Source organism: Natator depressus, chromosome 15 (assembly GCF_965152275.1).
Source record: "Natator depressus isolate rNatDep1 chromosome 15, rNatDep2.hap1, whole genome shotgun sequence".
In the NCBI taxonomy this organism is placed as follows: Eukaryota; Metazoa; Chordata; order Testudines; family Cheloniidae; genus Natator; species Natator depressus.
This window is the reverse complement of record NC_134248.1, coordinates 3,172,171-3,193,409: the sequence shown is the minus strand read 5'-3', so window position 1 is coordinate 3,193,409 and position 21,239 is coordinate 3,172,171. Positions and strand designations below refer to the sequence as shown.

General features: G+C 53.3%; 1 protein-coding gene across 7 annotated transcripts in view; it reads right to left on the bottom strand.

The window, feature by feature from the left end:
• OSBP2 (oxysterol binding protein 2) overlaps positions 1-21,239 on the bottom strand; it is a 323,767-nt gene that overhangs the window by 113,817 nt on the left and 188,711 nt on the right. For all 7 annotated transcript variants that reach the window (XM_074973286.1, XM_074973287.1, XM_074973288.1 and 4 more), the window contains one exon: positions 9,241-9,491. In XM_074973286.1, coding sequence (XP_074829387.1) covers positions 9,241-9,491 — 251 coding nt within the window. The remainder of the gene's footprint in view (positions 1-9,240; positions 9,492-21,239) is intronic.

Below are 21,239 nucleotides of genomic sequence, written 5' to 3'. Positions count from 1 at the left end.
CTTAGGACGGAAGAATCCAATGCACCGCTACAGACTAGGGACTGAATGGCTAGGCAGCAGTTCTGCAGAAAAGGACCTAGGGGTTACAGTGGACGAGAAGCTGGATATGAGTCAACAGTGTACCCTTGTTGCCAAGAAGGCCAATGGCATTTTGGGATGTATATGTAAGGGCATTGCCAGCAGATCAAAGGACGTAATCATGCCCCTCTATTCGACATTGGTGAGGCCACATCTGGAGTACTGTGTCCAGTTTTGGGCCCCTCACTACAAGAAGGATGTGGAAAAATTGGAAAACATCCAGCGGAGGGCAACAAAAATGATTAGGGGACTGGAACACATGACTTATGAGGAGAGGCTGAGGGAACTGGGATTGTTTAGTCTGCAGAAGAGAAGAATGAGGGGGGATTTGATAGCTGCTTTCAACTACCTGAAAGGGGGATTCCAACGAGGATGGATCTAGACTGTTCTCGGTGGTAGCTGATGACAGAACAAGGAGTAATGGTCTCAAGTTGCAGTGGGGGAGGTCTAGGTTGGATATTAGGAAAAAAATTTTCACTAGGAGGGTGGTAAAACATTGGAATGTGTTACCTAGGGAGGTGGTGGAATCTCCTTCCCTAGAAGTTTTTAAGGTCAGGCTTGACAAAGCCCTGGCTGGGATGATTTAGTTGGGGATCGGTCCTGCTTTGAGCAGGGGGTTGGACTAGATGACCTCCTGAGGTCCCTTCCAACCCTGATATTCTATGATTCTATGAACTGCAGCAAAACCCATGGGGCCAGTGCCGTGACTGAGTGGAAATTAATGACTGCTGTGGGCACACTGGAAAGCATTTGTTTACAATTAAAAAAAAAAAAGCCCTGGCAGGTCAGGAGTGGGTAGTACCTCACTAAAACTGTCCTGGTTGCCAGCTTGACTGAGCATCTGCAGGGCTCAGCTACGCTGGAAATCAGGCTGCTTAGCTAGATGCCTAACTGTCGGCACCCAAGTTTGAAATTCTGGCCATAAAGGGCTACGGGTGCTAGCTTTGCTTACAGCCTGACACCCAGGCTCAGCATGCCATTTGGGAGACTTGGCCAAACCCTCTCGCTCCCAGGACTAATAGGATCCAGGAGCCTTGAAGGGGCTCAACAATGACCCCACTGGCTGAATGAAGTCTGGCATTGCAGGATTCTTCACTTCAGTACTAAACTGTTGTGTCATGTTGCTGTGTGCTATTAAATGGCTGCTGTGTCCCACCCCGAAGGTGGCTGCATTTCAGCAGGTCCTTTCCTTGGGGACAAATCCATCACACAGCAGAGTTGTGTCATTTGTGTCACTGGCTGATGGCAAGTGTGTGACGATGTTACGTCACCACACCCTGACACAACATCACACGTAGGTGCACGGAAACTAGAGGTAACTCCCACACTTGGGACAGGGAGCTTCCCCATGGGCCAGAGACAGCAGATGCCTGTCCAGCCAGACCATAGTTCAAGCAGCACGGCTGAGAGCAGCCATGGCCCCAGGGCTCCTGACAGAGATACATGGTGACGGTAATTCAATGACCGTGACAACATAAAGGCGCTGGTAATGGCCATCAAACTAGAATAGACCTTCCTTTCCTCAGATTATGTTACTCCAGCTATACAGGATCTGATTTACTGACATGAATCCCATGGCAATGTTTCTCCTCCACAGTAGCCACTGCGAGGCAGTTAGTGTGCACATCTGAACGCTCTCAGAGCGGATTATGGTTCTAAGAAGCGAATCGCACAGGCCTATCCATTAGCTGGTTTTCAGAGTCAGCTGCCCCACTCACAGACACACATGACACTAGCTAGACCTTTTCATAGCTGATTCCAACACTCTGCTCCCACTCCATCTGGCTGCTGTGAGTTGGGGTTACCTGTCCTCTTATCGTTCACCCTCCCTGCCAGGGTGAATGCCACTGAATAGCATGGAGTTCTGGCAAAAAAGACACTTCTTCTGACAGAGAAGAAGTTATTTCAGGAGACAGGTTGATAATGATCAAGCTTCTATTGGACTAATTGTATCGAACATACTTAAAATTCCCCCCTATGATTTCAATTGGTTACAGGATTCTTCTTCACTTCAGTCCTAAACTGCTGTATAGTGTTGCTGTGTGCTGTTAAAGGCTGCTGCATACTACCCCAGAAGTGGCTGCATTTCAACAGGTGATGTGATTCCTTTATTTATAGTTTTTAAATCAGTTTGCAAAGACTGTTAAGTGCACTGGGATCCTTTGGGCACAAGATAATCCACAATTGTTTCACCACACAGCATCTCTGAGCATTCTGCTATAAGAGCTAATTATATCATCCAAAGAGTTCCTCTCACCTGAAGACTGCTGCCTATGGATGGTTTTCCCCCATCCTCATGTCAATCCCCTCATTGTCTGATAACTGTCCGTTTGTGCAGAGTTTGGAAGCCCACGGCAGTGACCCATGTTGTGCTCTTGGGCCCTGTGTTGTCCTGCATGACACGTCCCACAAAATCTCACACTGGGCCACGCTGACCACACTTCCCTGATCTCTATGGAAACTGTGACTCTTGTGGCCAGGGTGACACACCTCAGTGGCAAACGCCACTGGTGGATACGCCAGCTCCTAAAGCTGGGCTCTAATTCCCCGCCTATCCCTCCTCCCCGTTCAGACCGGACATTCGTTTGGTTCCCTCCCTCTAGCAGAACAGTTTTGGTCTCCCCCAGTGCAAACATGGAAGAGCTCCCCTGAGTTCAGTGGGATCTCTCCCCCTGGACTCCATTTACTCATGGGGACAGCTCATTTCATTGTGAGCTTCACTTGTGTGAAACAAGAAAAGCTCCCAACAGGAAGAACAAAAGGAAACAGCAGAAGCTGAGCTCCAGGGCTTCTCCTCTCCAGGAGCAATCAGCTCAGCCTCCTTCTCAACAAGAGCTCCTAACATCAGGAATTGGCTTCCCCACTGCTGGCCCTCTCCTGGGCAGGCCCATGCTCCCTATGCACAGGGGTGAAACCTGACCAGTGCCTGATACAATAACAATATTGTACTTTCGATTTACCTCCACTCCCTCTGCTGATGCAGTCTCCTGGAAAAAGCTGAGCTCCCTCCACACCCAGTGCAGCCAATGGGAATTGAGGGCACTCAGAGGAGGAGGAAGGCAGAGGTGGCCACACAATGAACTGGCTCTCAGTAACTCTGGAAGAGGAATGGTTACTGGGCCGAGACCAAATACTCTCCCTCTCCCCTGACTTGGCCCTTCCTCATAGAGCCCCTGGGCCCTAGTGAGCTTTAGTTAGTGCTTCTGACCCTAGCTGCTGTTTGGCTGATTCCTCTGGCATTGGAGAGTCTGCTCTTTCTGTGCAACCCTCCCACAGCCAAGCTGGCTGGCAGCCGGTCTCCCATGACCATACCGGCAGCTGGTCCTTTAGCTCCCACCAACAGGAGTGGGTTTTATTTCATACCTAGTATCCCCTGGGGGTTCAGAGGCTCTGGGTGAGGAGGGCATGGGCTTGCTGGTACAGGCTGGGTGGGGGAGGGCACAAGAAGAAGCTACCTTCACTGGGAGCATTTGGGTGGACGTGCTCATGTTGATGTGAGCATGCCCAGAGATGCATCCTGGGAACAGTGACTGGAGCCACTCTTACCAGGATCCTGGGCTCCTTTATTTCCTCCATCTCCCTGTTTTGTTACTCGAGTGAGCTTGAAAGCAGGAACCAAGGGGCTAGATGTGAACATCCTTCCCCAGATAATGGCATGAGGATGAGAAGGAATGCAGGAGCTCCAAGGCCAGTAGGAGGGAAGGTGTAAGAGGAGCCAGAGGAGCTTCCCGTGTGAGCTTGTTCTCTCCTGCACAGTGCCAGGGAGAGTGGAGCTCAGCAAGGAAACCAGGGCCAAGGTGCTGTGTCGGCCAGTCCAGTTTGGGAAAAGCTGTTGGGCTCGGCGCCTGTTCCAGGGGATGTGAGTCTCCCTTTAGAGATGGGTCGGCATCACAACACCCTGCCCATCCATAGCTCAGTTCTGCTGCTGAGTTCTGTGGCTCTTCCCTCTCCTGTGCTAGGTGGAGGCGGGGAGAACACATGAGGACAGAAAAACATATTTTAGTGGCTTTTTAAGATGGACTATTACTGGGCAAACCTGCCTGGAGTCCCTTCACCTGAAGAGTCTGCTCCTTGGGCATTCTCAAACCTTGCTACTGGCGTATTGAAAATCACCCCAGTCTGCAAGCACCTGGCTCCTGCTGCTCCTGGAGATGGGTGGCTTAAAGAACCCTTAAACAATTAAAGGAATTAACTCCTTACTGACTGGACAGACATAGGGCTCAAGCCTGTTCTCCTCCCTCCTGAGTGGTACCATTGCATTCAATGTGGTACCTGAGCAACTGGGGCAAGCCGAATTCAGCCCATATATTTGCACTCAAACATTTGCTCAGATTGTTGCCTGGCAAAAAAAGAACTGCAGACATTAGCCAGACGGCTAGCTTAGCTGCCCCTGAACTTCACAGTAGCACAATCCATCCCCGTTAAGGACCTATTTCCAGCTCCACCTACAGCTTTTCAAACTCTTCTTGACTCCCAAACTGGTTTCCTCTGACGTGCGAGTCTCTCTTACCTGTCTGCTTGCAAAATTATTCAAAGGGCTCCTTCTTTGCTCCCTGGAATAGTGTCTACAGCCCAGCATGGTTCTTTTCATCGCAGCTCCTCTAATTAGCCTTTTAATTGGTTTCTCCTTATTTTTATGCACCTCCCACTCCTCCTCCAGAGCAGATTGCTCCTTGCCTTTCGTGCCTCCTGCTTATTGCTCTTCATAGCCCCACTCACTGACATCAGCCTGTGCCTTGTTTAGGCTCAGCTGGGCTCAAAAGCAGTTGCACTCTCTCACCAACACAGCTATGTAATATTTAATAATTATTAGTGGAGAGGAGAGGAAGGACGACCCACCAGTTAGGTCAATAGGCTAGGACTTGGGAGACCTGGGCCCAAGTCCTTTCTCTGCCACAGATTTTGTCTGTGGTCTTGGGCAAGTCACTTAGTCTTTCTGTCTCTCAAAAAAACCCCATGAGGATAGTAATCCTTGGGTACCGCACAGGGGGTTGTGAGGATAGCTACATTACAGACTGTGAGTGCCAACACCATGGCAGTGGGGGTCAGGTAAGTACTTAAGGCAGATAGCTATCTCCATCGCTGTATCATATTCTAGACAAAATCCCTTTGGCTGCCGCCTGCCCCTGGCAAGGGACTTCCCTTCTGGGGCATTCAACCCCCTTCGTGAGCAAGAGGTAGGGAATTCTGGGTGGAGATGGTTGGAAGCCACCCAGGCCACAAGACTTCCAGACTCTGAATTCACCATTTCAACCTCTCCGAAAAAATAATTAGCTGGCATGTGCTTCTGCCGTCTTTCTGCTGTCGAGACTTCCTCTCCTATCCTACACAGCACTAACTGGGCGACAAAGAGCCAAATTCTGATCTCCTTTACCCCAGCCTAAACCCAAAGAAATGCCAGCGAAGAGAGAGGAGTCACTCCCAGGTTACCCGAGAGGAAGGCAGAGCTGCATGGGGCCGAGCCTGCCTGGAACACGCTCAGGTCACCCCACCTCTCTGGGGCGCGTACAGCAAGCTTACAGAAAGAGGGTGGTAGTATTATTTTCCTATCTACGTATCTATTTTATTTCTGCTTCTTGGACATTCCTCTCCCTGGCTCTAGGGACATTCACACGATCAGACCAGATCCAGCCAGATAAAACCCACACATACATGATGTACAATGCGATGTAGCCCATGCTGGCCACACCCCTGCCTAAAAGCACAAAACCCAGACCTCCCACAAGAACACCCTCCTCCCGACCCACACGCTCGAGTAAGAGGGGTCTGCAACATGCTTTACCAATAAACAATGGACCAAAGCGGGGAGCAAGTTTCAGAGTTCAGAACCCCTCCCATATGAACCAGCGCCTCCACAGACAACAAGGGGAGCGGTAAAGAGGGGAAAGGAATCTCTCAGCTAATCTGGGCTCAAATTATTTAGGATTTTGCAAGCCAAAATTAACTCCTTAAACTCCACCTGGAAGCCAACGGGCAGCCAATGCTGATTCCGGAGTGCTCGTATGACGTGCTGAGGGTATCAACGTCTGCTCAGCAAAGGCAGTCGCCACATTCTGCCGAGCTTCAGCTCCCAGATGGCCCAAGCTGTAGCCCCACGTAGAGCATGTGGCAGCAAGTTAATCTCTTCACCAGACACACAGGGGAAAGCACTCAGCCACCGACGCTGCTGGAGCACCTAGGAGCTGCCCTGGATCTAATGACAACCCTAAGCTGTGAATGAGGGAAACAACTGGGAGGGGTATTCCCTCAGTCAAGGCTGCTAATAAATCTTTGCCAAGTGTTCGTTGCATCTTCCAATCTGCGAACATCAGGTCGGTCATTACTGGACAGAGGCTCAGCCAGCTACCTCCTAACGCATCCCCTGGGACAGCCACTGCACAGCAGAGCAGCGCGAGAGGACTGTGTGTCCTCAGCATACTAAAACCAGCACAGCCGACCCCTACGCTTCAAACCTCCGCCTGGCTTCAGGTGCACTCTGATGGGGGGCTGACAGCCCCACACCTTGCAGAACCCCACAGGCAACAACAACTGCCCATCACTTATGTCTGGAACCTCTCCCAGACAAAGGGGTGGAGCCACACCAGGGTGGCTCCATTTATGCCTGTCAGGGATCACAGGCACATCAAAAATACCTCACCATCAGTGGTATCAACGGCCACGCTCTACCTCGCCGTGGGTGGTATCAACGGCCACGCTCTACCTCGCCGTGGGTGGTATCAACGGCCATGCTCTACCTCGCCATCGGTGGTATCAACGGCCATGCTCTACCTCACCGTGGGTGGTATCAATGGCCACACTCTACCTCGCCGTGGGTGGTATCAGTGGCCACACTCTACCTCGCCATGGGTGGTATCAATGGCCACGCTTTACCTCGCTGTGGGTGGTATCAATGGCCACGCTCTATCCTGCCGTGGGTGGTATCAATGGCCACGCTCTATCCTGCCGTGGGTGGTATCAATGGCCACACTCTACCCTGCCGTGAGTGGTATCAATGGCCACCCTCTACCCTGCCGTCGGTGGTATCAACGGCCACACTCTACCCTGCCGTGGGTGGTATCAATGGCCACGCTCTACCTCGCCGTCGGTGGTATCAACGGCCACACTCTACCTCGCCGTGGGTGGTATCAATGGCCACATTCTACCTCGCCGTGGGTGGTATCAACGGCCACGCTCTACCCTGCCGTTGGTGGTATCAATGGCCACGCTCTACCTCGCTGGGGGTGGTATCAATGGCTACACTCTACCTCGCAGTCGGTGGTATCAGAGGTAGCTGACAGACCTAAAAGAATCAGCATTGTCACGTGGGCACTTTAACTTCATCTGTTGCTAGGAGATGTTTTGGTTCTGTACTTTTCTTTGGTAATAATTTATACTTGTACAGGGCCAGATTCTCACACCCTGATGCTGTTCAGCGCCCTATGGCACACAGTGTGAGGGAGGGTAGTAGACTCTGACTCACAGTGCTTTTCATCTGCAGATCTCATGGGAGGGTCAGTGTCATTAACCCCATGTTGACAATGGGGAAACTGAGGCACAAAGTGGCAATGTGATCTGCCCAAGATCATACAGTGAGTCAATATCAGAGCAGGATATAAAATCCAGATCTCCTGATTCCAAGCCTGTGTCCTCTCAACTGGAGCACACTGCCCCGCTGCTAGGCTGGGCAGGATAACACCATAAATGATCATTCACTGTCAAGATACATCTTAAGGTGCAAGAGCACCACCACAATGTAAGATTTGGTTGAAGGTAGCACCCAGCAAAGCTGAACAGGTGCAGTGCCCCTGCTGGGAAGAAGGGGAAGGACACTGAAAAGCTTCTTCTCCCAGCGTTTTCCTGGGGAGGCGGGTTGAATGGGGTAGGGAAGAGGGGTTAGCCTTTGATTCTGGTGGCTGGTGAACACTTTAATTCTTGACACTGAACCAGGTGGAATTCTCTATTGCCTTGACTGCCTAGGAGAGGTGCAGTCTACACATTGCCATGAATCGTTTATTCAGTACCAGGATCAGGATCTCCACCAGGCTGAATTCATTCATTATCAATTATTCCTTTTTTTACCGTTAATGTTTTGCTTCCTTTATGGAATTTCTGCTCCTTCCTCCCTGCAGGAAAAAATAACCACACACGTCCCCACCACCATCAGAGAACGTTTCACCACAAAGGCAGCCGATCAGAATTCCCCAATATGCAGGACAACCACAAAATAAAAGAGTCCTGCACTATCCCACAGGGTGCGGTGAGGTGTGTGAACTGATTGGCTGGTTAGGAGGACATGACCTGCAATAAACAAACAAGGAGAAGCCACAGCTGTGCATTTGGGCACCTCTGATCCAGGTCACTGTCCTGGCATTTAAACGCCAAGGGCTAGATCCCCAGCTGGTGTATGCTACGGCAGCTCCTCTGAAGTCAGTGTGGATTTATGCCATCTGAGGATCTCAATCTGCAGTCGGAATGAACCCATGATACATCAGCTCCCGACCTGCTGTGCTACCAGGTGGCAAGTTACCTGCTCCCCACAGAATGGCTATGGAACCAGTTCTAACTCCAGCTGGTGGCTGACCACTGGGACATTTGGAGAAGCCTCTCCCATAAGTGGTTTGTGCAAACTTAGCTTATCTAGCCGCTGTCACAGCCGTTCTGAATGGGTCCATGAACACATTACACCACAGACCATTAAGCAGCCTGTCTTCTCGTCTCTCTGCTATGCCTTGTCAAGTTTGAATCCTCTTTGGCTTGTTAACTGCTGTGCAGCCGGAATAAATGGCAGTCGAGCCTTAACTAAACTCCAAGCTGCTCCCGGAGCGCCTATCCCAACGCTAATCCGACACGAAAGCCTTCGCCATTCCCTCCTCCGGTGTGAAAAGCATGGAGGGGAAACAGGGCAGGGAGGGGGGAAAGACACTTCATATGCTGGGGGAGGACAGGAATGAAGAAAAAGGGAAGGAGAGCAGCAGACCCTGGGGAGTGAATGCCTCCTTGTCCTCTTCTCAACAGAACAGTGGAGCACACGCACACTCGTGCACAGTTTACCTGGCACACAGCTGTTCACTGCATGCAGGGACCAGTGAGGAGTTACACATGCCGCAGGCAAGCCAAGCCCCTGCCCACACCCCTGCTACTGCCAGGATTTCCAAGAGAACTCAAGCGCGACAAAGTACTTACATTGATCATAGCATTGGAGGTGATCCGGAAGAGGGTGGCTCGCTCATTGACGGCTTTGATCTTCTCCCCGCTCTCGGCAGGCAGCTTCAGGTTCTCCAGCTCACTCAGGGACCTCTGGAGAGCCGCCCCGTGCTTGGCAATAAGGTCATTGCACGTGCTTAGATCCTCCAGCTTACTGGCGAGGCTTTTCAGAGTGCTGTGCAGCTCACTCTTGTCAGACTGCGAGGTTGGTTCCTCATCACCAGAGTCATCTAGAAAGAGGGGAGTGGGGGGTGGAGAGAAAAAACGGTTTCCATGGTTACCACCGGACTGTACTAAAGCACGAAGTCGGGCTGTGCAGTGGAAGTGAGTCAAGGGCTCCTGGCTTGTGCTGAGTGCCGGCTGAGTGCCGTTGGGCTGGGGGTGAGAGAGCCTGCACACTGCCCTTGGGGACAGCTTTTCAGAATAGCCCCTAGCTCGTCCCTCTCTGCCCTACACACGGAGCTCCTATTCCCCCTCCTGCTTCCTAGCTGCTTTCACTCCTCCTGTAGCCAAGCTCTTCCTGTGTATCGGAAGCAGGGGTCAGTGCAGAGCACGTCTCTGCCTGTGGAAAAAGCAGCCAGCCAGCGTCCCCAGGCAGCACTGCGTTTTCTGGGTGCTCTGTCCTAACATTCCCAGCTCCCACCTGAGACTGCTGCGCTGCGGGAATGAGCAGCGCCAGGACACTGGGAGTAACAAGGCCGGGGGGGCCCTAGCGAACACCTAAGCACTGGGGTGAGATTGGGCCAGGAGTGCCCAGTCTCCTGCATCCAAAAAAGAACAATGTTGTAATGATCTGATCCAAAGCCCAGAGATGTCAGCAGGAAAACTCCCAGTGACTTCACTAAGTTATAGAGCCGCCCCCAAAAGAGGCTAACCGCCATGCAGGGCTCAGGAGAGCTAGATGTGCAAGTGCCAGCCACTACTGTACTAAGGAGGGCATTCACACAGGGCCAAGTCCCACAACAGCAAGTGTGGAGAGTTCCCCCCACCCCAGAACCTCTGCCGGGGAGTTCCCATCATAACACCCTGGACTGTGATTAGTCAAACCATGTGGGTCATTAGCACAAATGTGCAGTTTGGATCGGAATTTGTGTCTCCATCTGTGTGACACTGGGACCGACGGAACCACTGAGGGTATGTCTACACAGCATTTAGAGCGAGCTTCCCAGGGGGTCCACAGACAGGGGCTAGCAAGCTCGTGCTAGCACTCGAAAAATAGCCGTGTAGACAGCACTTTGAACTCACGGTTTGGACTGCAGCTCAGGCTCTGAAGCCTTGGGAGGCAGCTGGGCTTCCAAGCCCGAGCTCCAGCCTCAACTTCAAGCACTGACCATCCAGCTATTTTTAGAGCATGAGTCTGAGCCCACCAGCCCAAGTCTATCAACCTGGGCTGGGCGGCTTGCTCCAAAATGCTGTGTAGACGCACCCTCGGGGAGCACCGAAACACCCGTCTTTCGTAAGGAAAATTATTCTGTTCTAGGTGGTTTCAAGTTTCACCCACATGGAAAGGTCCTGGACACTCAGTATAGAATAACAGCCTTTCTATAGCACTTTGAAACCAGGCTATGTAATCCTGCAGACGGGGGAGTATAGGATGTTTTCAAAGTTCTACAGAAAGGAGAGCACTCTTCACTAAATACGACAGGGCTCAGAGTGATTTCCATATAAAGCCCTAATGAATTTAATAAGGATGAGCTATTCCCTAAGGGTTAAGTCTCAAAAATTTACATAATAACATAAGAATGGCCATAGTGGGTCAGACCAATGGTCCATCTAGCCCAGTGTCCTGTCTTCTGACAGTGGCTGGTGCCAGATGCTTCAGAGGGAATGAACAGAACAGGGCAACATATCGAGTGATCCATCCGCTGTCATCCAGTCCCAGATTCTGGCAGTCAGAGGTCTAGGGACACCCAGAGCCAGGGGTTACATCCCTGACCATTTTGGCTAATGGCCAGTGATGAACCTAACCTCCATGAACTTATCTAATTCTTTTTTGAATCCAGTTATACTTTTGGCCTTCACAACATCCCCTGGCAACCACTTCCACAGGTTGTCTGAGTGTTGTGTAAAGAAGTACTCCTTATTTTGATTCAAACCTAATGCCTATTAAGAACTCCTGGTTCTTGTGTTCTGTGAAAGGGAAAATAACACTTCCTTCTTCACTTTCTCCACACCAGTCATGATTTTATAGACCTCTATCATATCCTCCCTTAGTCATCTCTCTTCTAAAATGAACAGTCCCAGTCTTATTAATCTCTCTTCATATGGAAGCTGCTCCATACCCCTAATTATTTTTGTTGCCCTTTTCTGTACCTTTTCCAATTCCAATATATCTTTTTAAAGATGGGCAACAAAAACTGCATGCACTATTCAGGATGTGGACATACTATGAATTTATATAGTGGCAATATGATATTTTCTTTCTTATCTATCCATTTCCTAATGATTCCTAACATTAGCTTTTTGTTACTGCTGCTGCACATTGAACAGATGTTTTCAGAGAACTATGCATAATGACTCCAAGATCTCTTTCTTGAGTGGTAACAGCTAGTTTAGACCCCATCATTTTGTATGTACAGTTGGGACTACATTTTCCAATGTCCATTACTTTACATTTATCAACATTGAATTTCATCTGCCATTTTGTTGCCCAGTCACCCACTTCTGTGAGATCCATCTGTAACTCTTCGCAGTCAGTTTTGGACTTAACCAACGTGAATAATTTTGTATCATCTGCAACTTTGCCACCTCACAGTTTACCCCTTTTGCCAGATCATTTATGAATATGTTGAACAGTATTAGTCTCAGTATGGATCCTTGGGGGACTCCACTATTTACCTCTCTCCACTGTGAAAACTGACCGTTTATTCCTACCCTTTGTTTCCTACCTTTTAACCAGTTACTGATCCATGAGAGGACCTTCCCTCTTATCCCATGACAGTTTACTTTGCTTAAGAGCCTTTGGTGGGGGACCTTGTCAAAAGTTCTCTGAAAGTCCAAGGAGACTACGTCCACTAGATCACCCTTGTCCACGTTTGTTGATACCCACAGAGAATTCTAATACATTGGTGAGGCATGATCTCCCTTAACAGAAGCTGTGTTGACTCTTCCCCAACATACTGTGTTCATCAAAGTGTCCGATAATTCTGTTCTCTACCATAGTTTTAATCAATCTGCCTGATACTGAAGTTAGACTTACCAGCCTGTAATTGCCCAGATCACCCCTGGAACCATTTTTTTAAAACGTCAGCATTACATTAGCCCTCTGGTACACAAGCTGGTTTAAATGATAGGTTAAATACCACAGTTAGTAGTTCTGCAATTTCATATTTGAGTTCCTTCAGAACTCTTGGGTGAATCCTACCTGGTCCTGGTGACTTATTACTGTTTAATTTATCAGTTTGTTCCAGAACCTCCTCTACTGACACCTCAATCCGGGACAGTTTTGTCACTTAAAAAGAATAGTTCAGGAGTGGGAATCTCCCTCACATCCTCTGCAGCGAAGACCAGTGCAAAGAATTCATTTAGCTTCTTTGCAACGGACTTGTCATCCTTGAAAAGGAGTCCTTGTGGCACCTTAGAGACTAACCAATTTATTTGAGCATAAGCTTTCGTGGGCTACAGCTCACTTCATCAGATGCATAGAATGGAACATAGAGTAAGAAGATATATATTCATACAGAGAACATAAAAAGGTGGACGTTGCCACACCAACTCTAAGAGGCTAATTAATTAAGACGAGCTATTATCAGCAGGAGAAAAAAAACTTTTGTCGGGATAATCAAGATGGCCCATTTCAGACAGTTGACAAGAAGGGGTGAGGATACTTAACATGGGGAAATAGATTCAGTTTTTTCTGTGTCTCATGCTAGTTGCTTTTCAAATTCTTTTTTGGCTGCTTAATTATAGTTTTACACTTGAGTCCAATCCACATTTTTCATCTGTTTTTTATAACCAACTCATGCCTTCAGTGTCCTGGCCTCGGTCAGAGCCACACAGGTAGCACAGTGCTGGCAGCTGCTTGCTGCATGCCGAGAGAGGAGGTTATACATGGTGTAGAACTGCTGAGGGGCTCTCAGGTCTCGCGCAGCAGGCCTCAGGCAGCTGACCTTTTGGGGAGGGAAGGACAACTTCCATGAATGTTACCATGGAAGGAAATATCCATTTAATATTTACAACAACAAAACCAGCACTGCAGAAGGGGAGTATGTTCAATATCACTGAGATTCAACGGAAATGGTGATTATTTTTGTAACATAAAAATATTGTGTGGTGTTAAACAAGCAATGAATAATGAGTGTAATGTGATGAGTTTCTTTAAAATGCACCATTCTCTCTCCCCTCGAGGCAGGTGGAGTCAAGCACAAGTTGGGGGATCAAGAGGCTCTATGCAGGGATCAGAGACATCAGCAAAAAATCCACCAGGAAGTCAAACTGAGAAAGGGAAAACAGCCCTGACACTACAGAGGTTCCAGGGGTGATTTTAGAGCATGTGCAGCTCAGCTATGCACCCTCCCCATATACACATCCTGTGTTACGGAACATGGGTCCCATTAAAAATCGTCGTGCTGCACTGACTCGGCTCCACACTGTCACCATCCTGGCCCACAGTTCATGCCCCCTGGATCTGCCTTGCAGGCTGAGCTTGGAGGGCAGGCCCAGAGCCCTGAGCTGCAGGCATTACCGCGTCACTTCCCAACATCGTGCCCAACCAGCAGGGGCAACACCAAGTCCGTGCGGCATTGCTCTGCTACGCCCGGGAAGGCCCCCACTGCACAGCCAGAGAACATGATGTTGCTGGGCACCGATGTACCAACACCACCAAACACTGAGACCTGCCACACAACTATGGCTTTGGGCTGGGTCTGAGCAGTTGTCAGCTGTGTGCCCAACGACGACCCCAGAAGTATGTGCACCCTGGCCCCCATCCTCTCTTGGGTGCAGCTGCACTCTGTCCACTGCCCCAGCCCCCCGGTTCATGTCCCCCCACTCGGGTGCAGCTGCGCTCCGTCCTCATCACCCTCCCCCTGGTGCATGAGCACTCCATTTCCTCTGCACGTTGGCTGCAGGTGTGCCTCCCATTCCCCACAGCCCCGCGAGTAGATGTGTTCTGCCCCTGTCCGCCCAGGAGCAGGGACTCTCCGTCCATCCCCCGTCACGCGCCCAGGAGCAGGGACACTCCGCCGATTCCCCATCATGTGCCCAGGAGCAGGGACACTCCGTCCATCCCCCGTCACATGCCCAGGAGCAGGGACACTCCGCCGATTCCCCATCACGCGCCCAGGAGCAGGGACACTCCGTCCATCTCCCGTCACGCGCCCAGGAGCAGGGACTCTCTATCCGTCCCGTCACACCCCCACCACCAGGAGCAGGGACTCTCCATTCCTCCCCCATCACACCCCCAGGAGTAGGGACTCTCCGTCCATCCCCGGTCACACGCCCAGGAGCAGGGACACTCCGTCCCATTGATTTTCAAGCAATTCTATTTTTTTTTAAGAAGCATAACGTTACAAAATACAGCCCTCCAAAGAGTGACAGTGATCCCGTTCTACTCAGCGTGAGCCCAAGTGGCCAAGCCCTGGGTAAGGCTGAGCGGTGGCTGTAATTCCAGTGCTAAGGCACTCTGTCCACCAGTTTGTATCCTTACATTGATACAGGGAGTCATGCCCCAGATGTTGTGAGGCATATGCCAGTTACCCTGTGCTTCAGGACTGTGTGGGGAGGCGGCTGTCTCTGCCCTGGTTTTCCCTTTCTGGAGGCAGTTCCCTGTCCTGTCCATCCTCTAAAGCACAGTATTTACCGACTGACAACACAGGTGTGCGCAGCTCTCTCTGTGTACATCTGCACAAAGGAAATGATAAATAGTGATAAATGTCAACTCCAAATCAACCCCAAGTCCACAAAAGGAACAACCCCAAGTCCCCGGAATAAAGCTGAGCGCCTAGATAAGCTCCGAGCCTGCTCAGGTCAGCAAGCCTGCGCTTTGCCGGAAGAAGCTGGAAAATGAATTCCAGAGCTCGGGCTCACTCTTGCAAACATCTGGCCTTCAGCCTCTACACGTGCTGAGCTCAAAGCCAGAGACCCTTAGAAGGAGCCTCTCAGCTGATTTCAGTTGGTGCATAAGTTGGATGGTGCATAAGCTGAGAGCAGCTAGAATGTACATGTTGTGAGCTGGATTGTCAAACATGGACATTTAAAATGGGACATCCAGATTCTGTACTTGGGCCTTTAAACTGGCTCTCTAAAGTATGTAACTACACCAAGGCCAAAAGGCTTGCACTGGTGCATATAGGAGCTGCCCTTGGCCCAAGGCTGCTAAGTAAGCATGTGAAGACAAAGTGCCAAACTGAGCAGCCAAACGCAGGGCCCACATGTCCTAGTTAGAGGCAGGATCCTGGTGTACATGTGACTAATCTGAGGATGGCGGCCGGCTCCCATTCCAAACCTCCACGAGTCGAGTTGATCATTCCACAAGTTACTTATCTCTGAATGAGAAGTCATAGGGCTGAATTGAAAGCTGCCAATCGAGCTGCCTAGCTTATGTTATCAGTGAACCCGGTCCAATGTTTTGGAGCTAAAAGAAAGACCTCCCACCAGTTGCAAACCTAATCAAAGTCCCTGCATGGCCACGGGATGAATTTCTTCCCACAATTAATCCTGCTGACGCTCCTCAGGCAGGCAAACAAAGCAGCACCGGGAATGAAAGCAGGGCTTGTTCTCTGTGGCGTCTCTGCCTGGCTCGGCATGCAGGGACAGAAGGGAGAAGGCTGAGTGTCAACAAATTCTTCTATGGCAAGAGAGCCCAAGCTGTGCGCCAGAGCTGAGAGCCTTCGAAGGTGCCTCAATTACAGTCAGAGCAGGATGGCTTCACTGGCATGTCAGGGGTTCTGGCCTGGAACGGCCAGCCCAGCTGCTGCCTCACCTCCCGCCTTTCGTCTGATAAACGGATGTGGGTTTTTTATCCCGAGCTTATTGATAAGATTTTCAAGATGATACTATTGAGACGGATGTCCAGCTATCATTCAATAGTAGCACATTGATTCCACAGCTCACGGAAGGGGAAACAGACTTGGGTTTAAAACCAACCAAGCAGTGTTTGTAACACAGGAATCAGAGCAATTTGGGTAGCATAGAAGGACAATCAACCCCAAGTGCTAACGAAAAGCAAGTGCAGCAGCCTGGGAAGTGTGCTGAGCTGCAGTCCGGAGCATGTTACATGGCCATGTGGAGAAAGTGGCCTTTCCACTGTAATCACACGAGATGATAATAACTTTGTATATAGGGGCATCTTCCATCCCCAAGTGCTTTATCCAGCATCCCTTCAAATGCCCCCTCTTGGGTGAAGGGAAGCGATCCATTCAACGCGTCTGAGCTGAAAACACTGCACATCCATTATTAACCCGCACAACACCCCAACAAGGCAGGTAACTACAGCCCTGGCTGCAATAAGACATTGGCCACTTGGAACCAGTCTAGCCCCCTAGAGTGTGCAAAACACCTCATGTCCTCACACAAAAGAGCGTCAAGAAGTTTACAAGCATTCTGAGAGCCAGCCAGAGTAACTAGCTCTCAGCAGGTTTAGGAAACTGTTCGGTTTAAACTTGACCCAGTTTAGTGCCAGTGTGGACGTGGACAAGTTGAACCATGTCCACTAGTCCTCCCTCTACTGCCCCAGAGGGGACTGGTGGGCTTTTACTATCACCCAGAATGCACTGGGAGACAGGTTCCTGGAGAGCACTGTCACTGGAACAAACGAGAAGTGTGAGAGTGGCACGGCGAGCAGGCACGCACTGAACTGTTTGTGCTCAGACCCGCTCAACGGCAATCACGTCAGACACAGCTCCTGGCAGAGTTCTGTGGGGAAGCCTGCACTGTGTCCATCTGCACCGTGGCTGGCTCAATGCAGATCCACCAGCTCCTCAGTGGCAGGGCTAATAACTCACTCACAGAGATTTTGAAAAACGAGGAAACGGGGACATGTCAGCAGCTGGGAAGCTGACTCTTGCTGCCAAATGCCCAGATTCTGATTCTATTTAGCCAGGGTGTCATAGGAACAGGGAAGTAATTGTGACTCAGAGCTGAGGCTCATCCGACACTAGAGACTTTCTCAAGCCTCAGCCAGATGAGAGAACGGACCCAAGAGCCCCCGCTGGAATGCAGGGAAAGCAGCAAAATGTAGCGAATCTTGTAACAGAGAGCCCCAGTTCAGTATCGCACAACATGGCAACCAATCTGCCTGCAATCCAGAGCTGGGCCCCCAAGGCCCAGATGCAGATGACAAACTTTGGAAGCAATTCACACAGCCAGAAGGTAAGATGAATCATGGCAACTGAGGGCAAAAAATCAAGGCTAGTATTTGTAACCACCAAGCAACAAGACGCCCTTGAAGGATTCCGGAGTCAGGAAAACAGCCAGTCTGAGACTTGAGGAGCAGGGCAGGGGAAAGAAGGGTATCCGCGCTGCTAAGCTGCAGTGATGTCAGCATGACAACAGCTCACGAGCAGATGACTGGGACAGGGTGTGTGAGAGCACGTACGGTCCCAGGGGAAGCACTACACAGCCGCAAACTGCAGGACGGGGGTTATAGACGCAGCTCAGGGAACAACAAAACAACTGGGATGATGAGACCATACGAAATTCTACAGGCCGTGTCCCGCCCCCAGCATAGGGACCTAACGGGGGTGACGGGCCTGATCCCGCCCCCAGCACAGGGACGTCCCGGGTGTGACGGGCCTGATCCCGCCCCCAGCACAGGGACGTCCCGGGAGTGACGGGCCTCGTCCCGCGCCCAGCACACGGACGTCCCGGGGCTGACGGGCCCGATCCCGTCCCCAGCATAGGGACCTACTGGGGGTGACGGGCCTCGTCCCGCCCCCAGCACACGGACGTCCCGGGGGTGACGGACCTCGTCCCGCCCCCAGCACACGGACGTACCGGGGGTGACGGACCTCGTCCCGCCCCCAGCACACGGACGTACCGGGGGTGACGGGCCTGATCCCGCCCCCAGCACATGGACGTCCCGGGCGTGACGGGCCTCATCCCGCGCCCAGCACACGGACGTCCCGGGCGTGACGGGCCTCATCCCGCGCCCAGCACACGGACGTCCCGGGAGTGACGGGCCTCGTCCCGCCCCCAGCACAGGGACGTCCCGGGGGTGACGGGCCTCGTCCCGCCCCCAGCACACGGACGTCCCGGGGGTGACGGGCCTGATCCCGCCCCCAGCACACGGACGTCCCGGGGGTGACGGACCTCGTCCCGCGCCCAGCACACGGACGTCCCGGGGGTGACGGGCCTCGTCCCGCCCCCAGCACACGGACGTCCCGGGGGTGACGGGCCTCGTCCCGCCCCCAGCACACGGACGTCCCGGGCGTGACGGGCCTGATCCCGCCCCCAGCACACGGACGTCCCGGGGGTGACGGGCTTGATCCCGCCCCCAGCACACGGACGTCCCGGGCATGACGGGCCTCGTCCCGCCCCCAGCACACGGACGTCCCGGGGGTGACGGGCCTGATCCCGCCCCCAGCACACGGACGTCCCGGGCGTGACGGGCCCGATCCCACCCCCAGCACACGGACGTACCGGGCGTGACGGGCCTGATCCCGCCCCCAGCACACGGACGTCCCGGGCGTGACGGGCCTGATCCCGCCCCCAGCACACGGACGTCCCGGGGGTGACGGGCTTGATCCCGCCCCCAGCACACGGACGTCCCGGGCATGACGGGCCTCGTCCCGCCCCCAGCACACGGACGTCCCGGGGGTGACGGGCCTGATCCCGCCCCCAGCACACGGACGTCCCGGGCGTGACGGGCCCGATCCCACCCCCAGCACACGGACGTCCTGGGGGTGACGGGCCTCGTCCCGCCCCCAGCACACGGACGTCCCGGGGGTGACGGGCCTCGTCCCGCCCCCAGCACACGGACGTCCCGGGCGTGACGGGCCTGATCCCGCCCCCAGCACATGGACGTCCCGGGTGTGACGGGCCTGATCCCGCCCCCAGCACACGGACGTCCCGGGGGTGACGGGCCTGATCCCGCCCCCAGCACAGGGACGTACCGGGGGTGACGGGCCTTGTCCCGCCCCCAGCACACGGACGTCCCGGGCGTGACGGGCCTGATCCCGCCCCCAGCTCACGGATGTCCCGGGGGTGACGGGCCTCGTCCCGCGCCCAGCACACGGACGTCCCGGGGGTGACGGGCCTTGTCCCGCCCCCAGCACACGGACGTCCCGGGGGTGACGGGCCTCGTCCCGCGCCCAGCACACGGACGTCCCGGGGGTGACGGGCCTGATCCCGCCCCCAGCACACGGATGTCCCGGGGGTGACGGGCCTCATCCCGCCTCCAGCACACGGACGTACCGGGGGTGACGGGCCTGATCCCGCCCCCAGCACACGGACGTCCTGGGGGTGACGGGTCCAATCCTGCACCCAGCACACGGACGTCCCGGGGGTGACGGGCCCGATCCCGCACCCAGCACACGGACGTCCCGGGGGTGACGGGCCCGATCCCGCACCCAGCTCACAGACGTACCGGGGGTGACAGGCCTCGTCCCGCCCCCAGCACACGGACGTACCGGGGGTGACGGGCCGCGTCCCGCCTCCAGCTCACAGACGTACCGGGGGTGACGGGCCTGATCCCGCCCCCAGCACATGGACGTACCGGGCGTGACGGGCCTCATCCCGCACCCAGCTCACAGACGTACCGGGGGTGACGGGCCGCGTCCCGCCTCCAGCTCACAGACGTACCGGGGGTGACGGGCCTGATCCCGCCCCCAGCACATGGACGTACCGGGCGTGACGGGCCTCATCCCGCCCCCAGCACAGGGACGTACCGGGGGTGACACGCCTCGTCCCGCCCCCAGCACACGGACGTCCCGGGGGTGACGGGCCTCATCCCGCCCCCAGCACACGGACGTCCCGGGGGTGACGGGCCGCGTCTCACTCCGAGCACACGGACGTACCAGAGTTGGCAGCGGTGTGATGGAAGCGTGCTTACACCAAGAGCAGCCTATGCACTCCTGTCACAATAACCGCTCTGCAAGGTATAATGGAGAGGAGGAAAGTCACCAAATCGCACCTGGCAAAGCCGGTTCCCCTTCTGCCTTTGGAATCCCTAAGTGCCTTTCACCTTGGGGGCAGCATTAAGGGAATAGCGATCTGACACCTTCATCGAGGTTTGACAATTGTTCTGTTGCACCCAGTCCCGAACCTGGGGTCACACCGCTCTCCTGGACACAGCTTGAACACCTTGCAAACTCCTCAGGGGGCGTGCAAGCCGCGTGGTGAACGCTGCTGGACAGACAGTGACTGAAATCCTCACCTCCGGCTTGGGAGCAGCCACCTCAGCCTCTCTGACCAGCCAGGCTCATTGGCAGTGATGTGGTCTGTGACCTGGAGGCCTGTCCACCACAAACAGGACTGAGCCCACCTACTCATTTCAGCTGGCCTCCCATACCACTCCTCAGGTGGTAGCAGTACCAGCCACTCCCCACTTGGGCGGGATACGAACAGGGGACCTAGAAATGGAGGACTCTACACCCCATTACAAATCCCCCTAACCTGCCAATCCCCAGCACTGTATTGTGGGGTTTTAAAATGTTCCTGCAAGAGGCTGGCAGGGTTCGCCTCCAACACCCCACTTGCCACAGGCTTTGATTCTGCTAGGAAAGGGGTAAGTGGGTTCCCCCCCTCTACACACAAGGGGAGGAGAGAGTGTCTCTGTAGAGACACAGAGGACTTGGAACAGCCCTGTGCCCATGGAAGCAGCCAAGCCAGGGAGAAGCCAAACTTTATGTTGCATATCGCTAACATATTTGTCCAGAGAAGCCAGATGCTGGGGGAGAGGGAGAGGCATGGATTGCTGGCGTTACGCGAGCACGGGACTTCCGTGTGAGAACAGGTTGGGAAAGGCACCTTGGTTCCAAGTCTGTCTCAATGTGAATGTCCCTCTTTAAAGGGCAAAGCTAAAAAAGGAGTGTCACAGC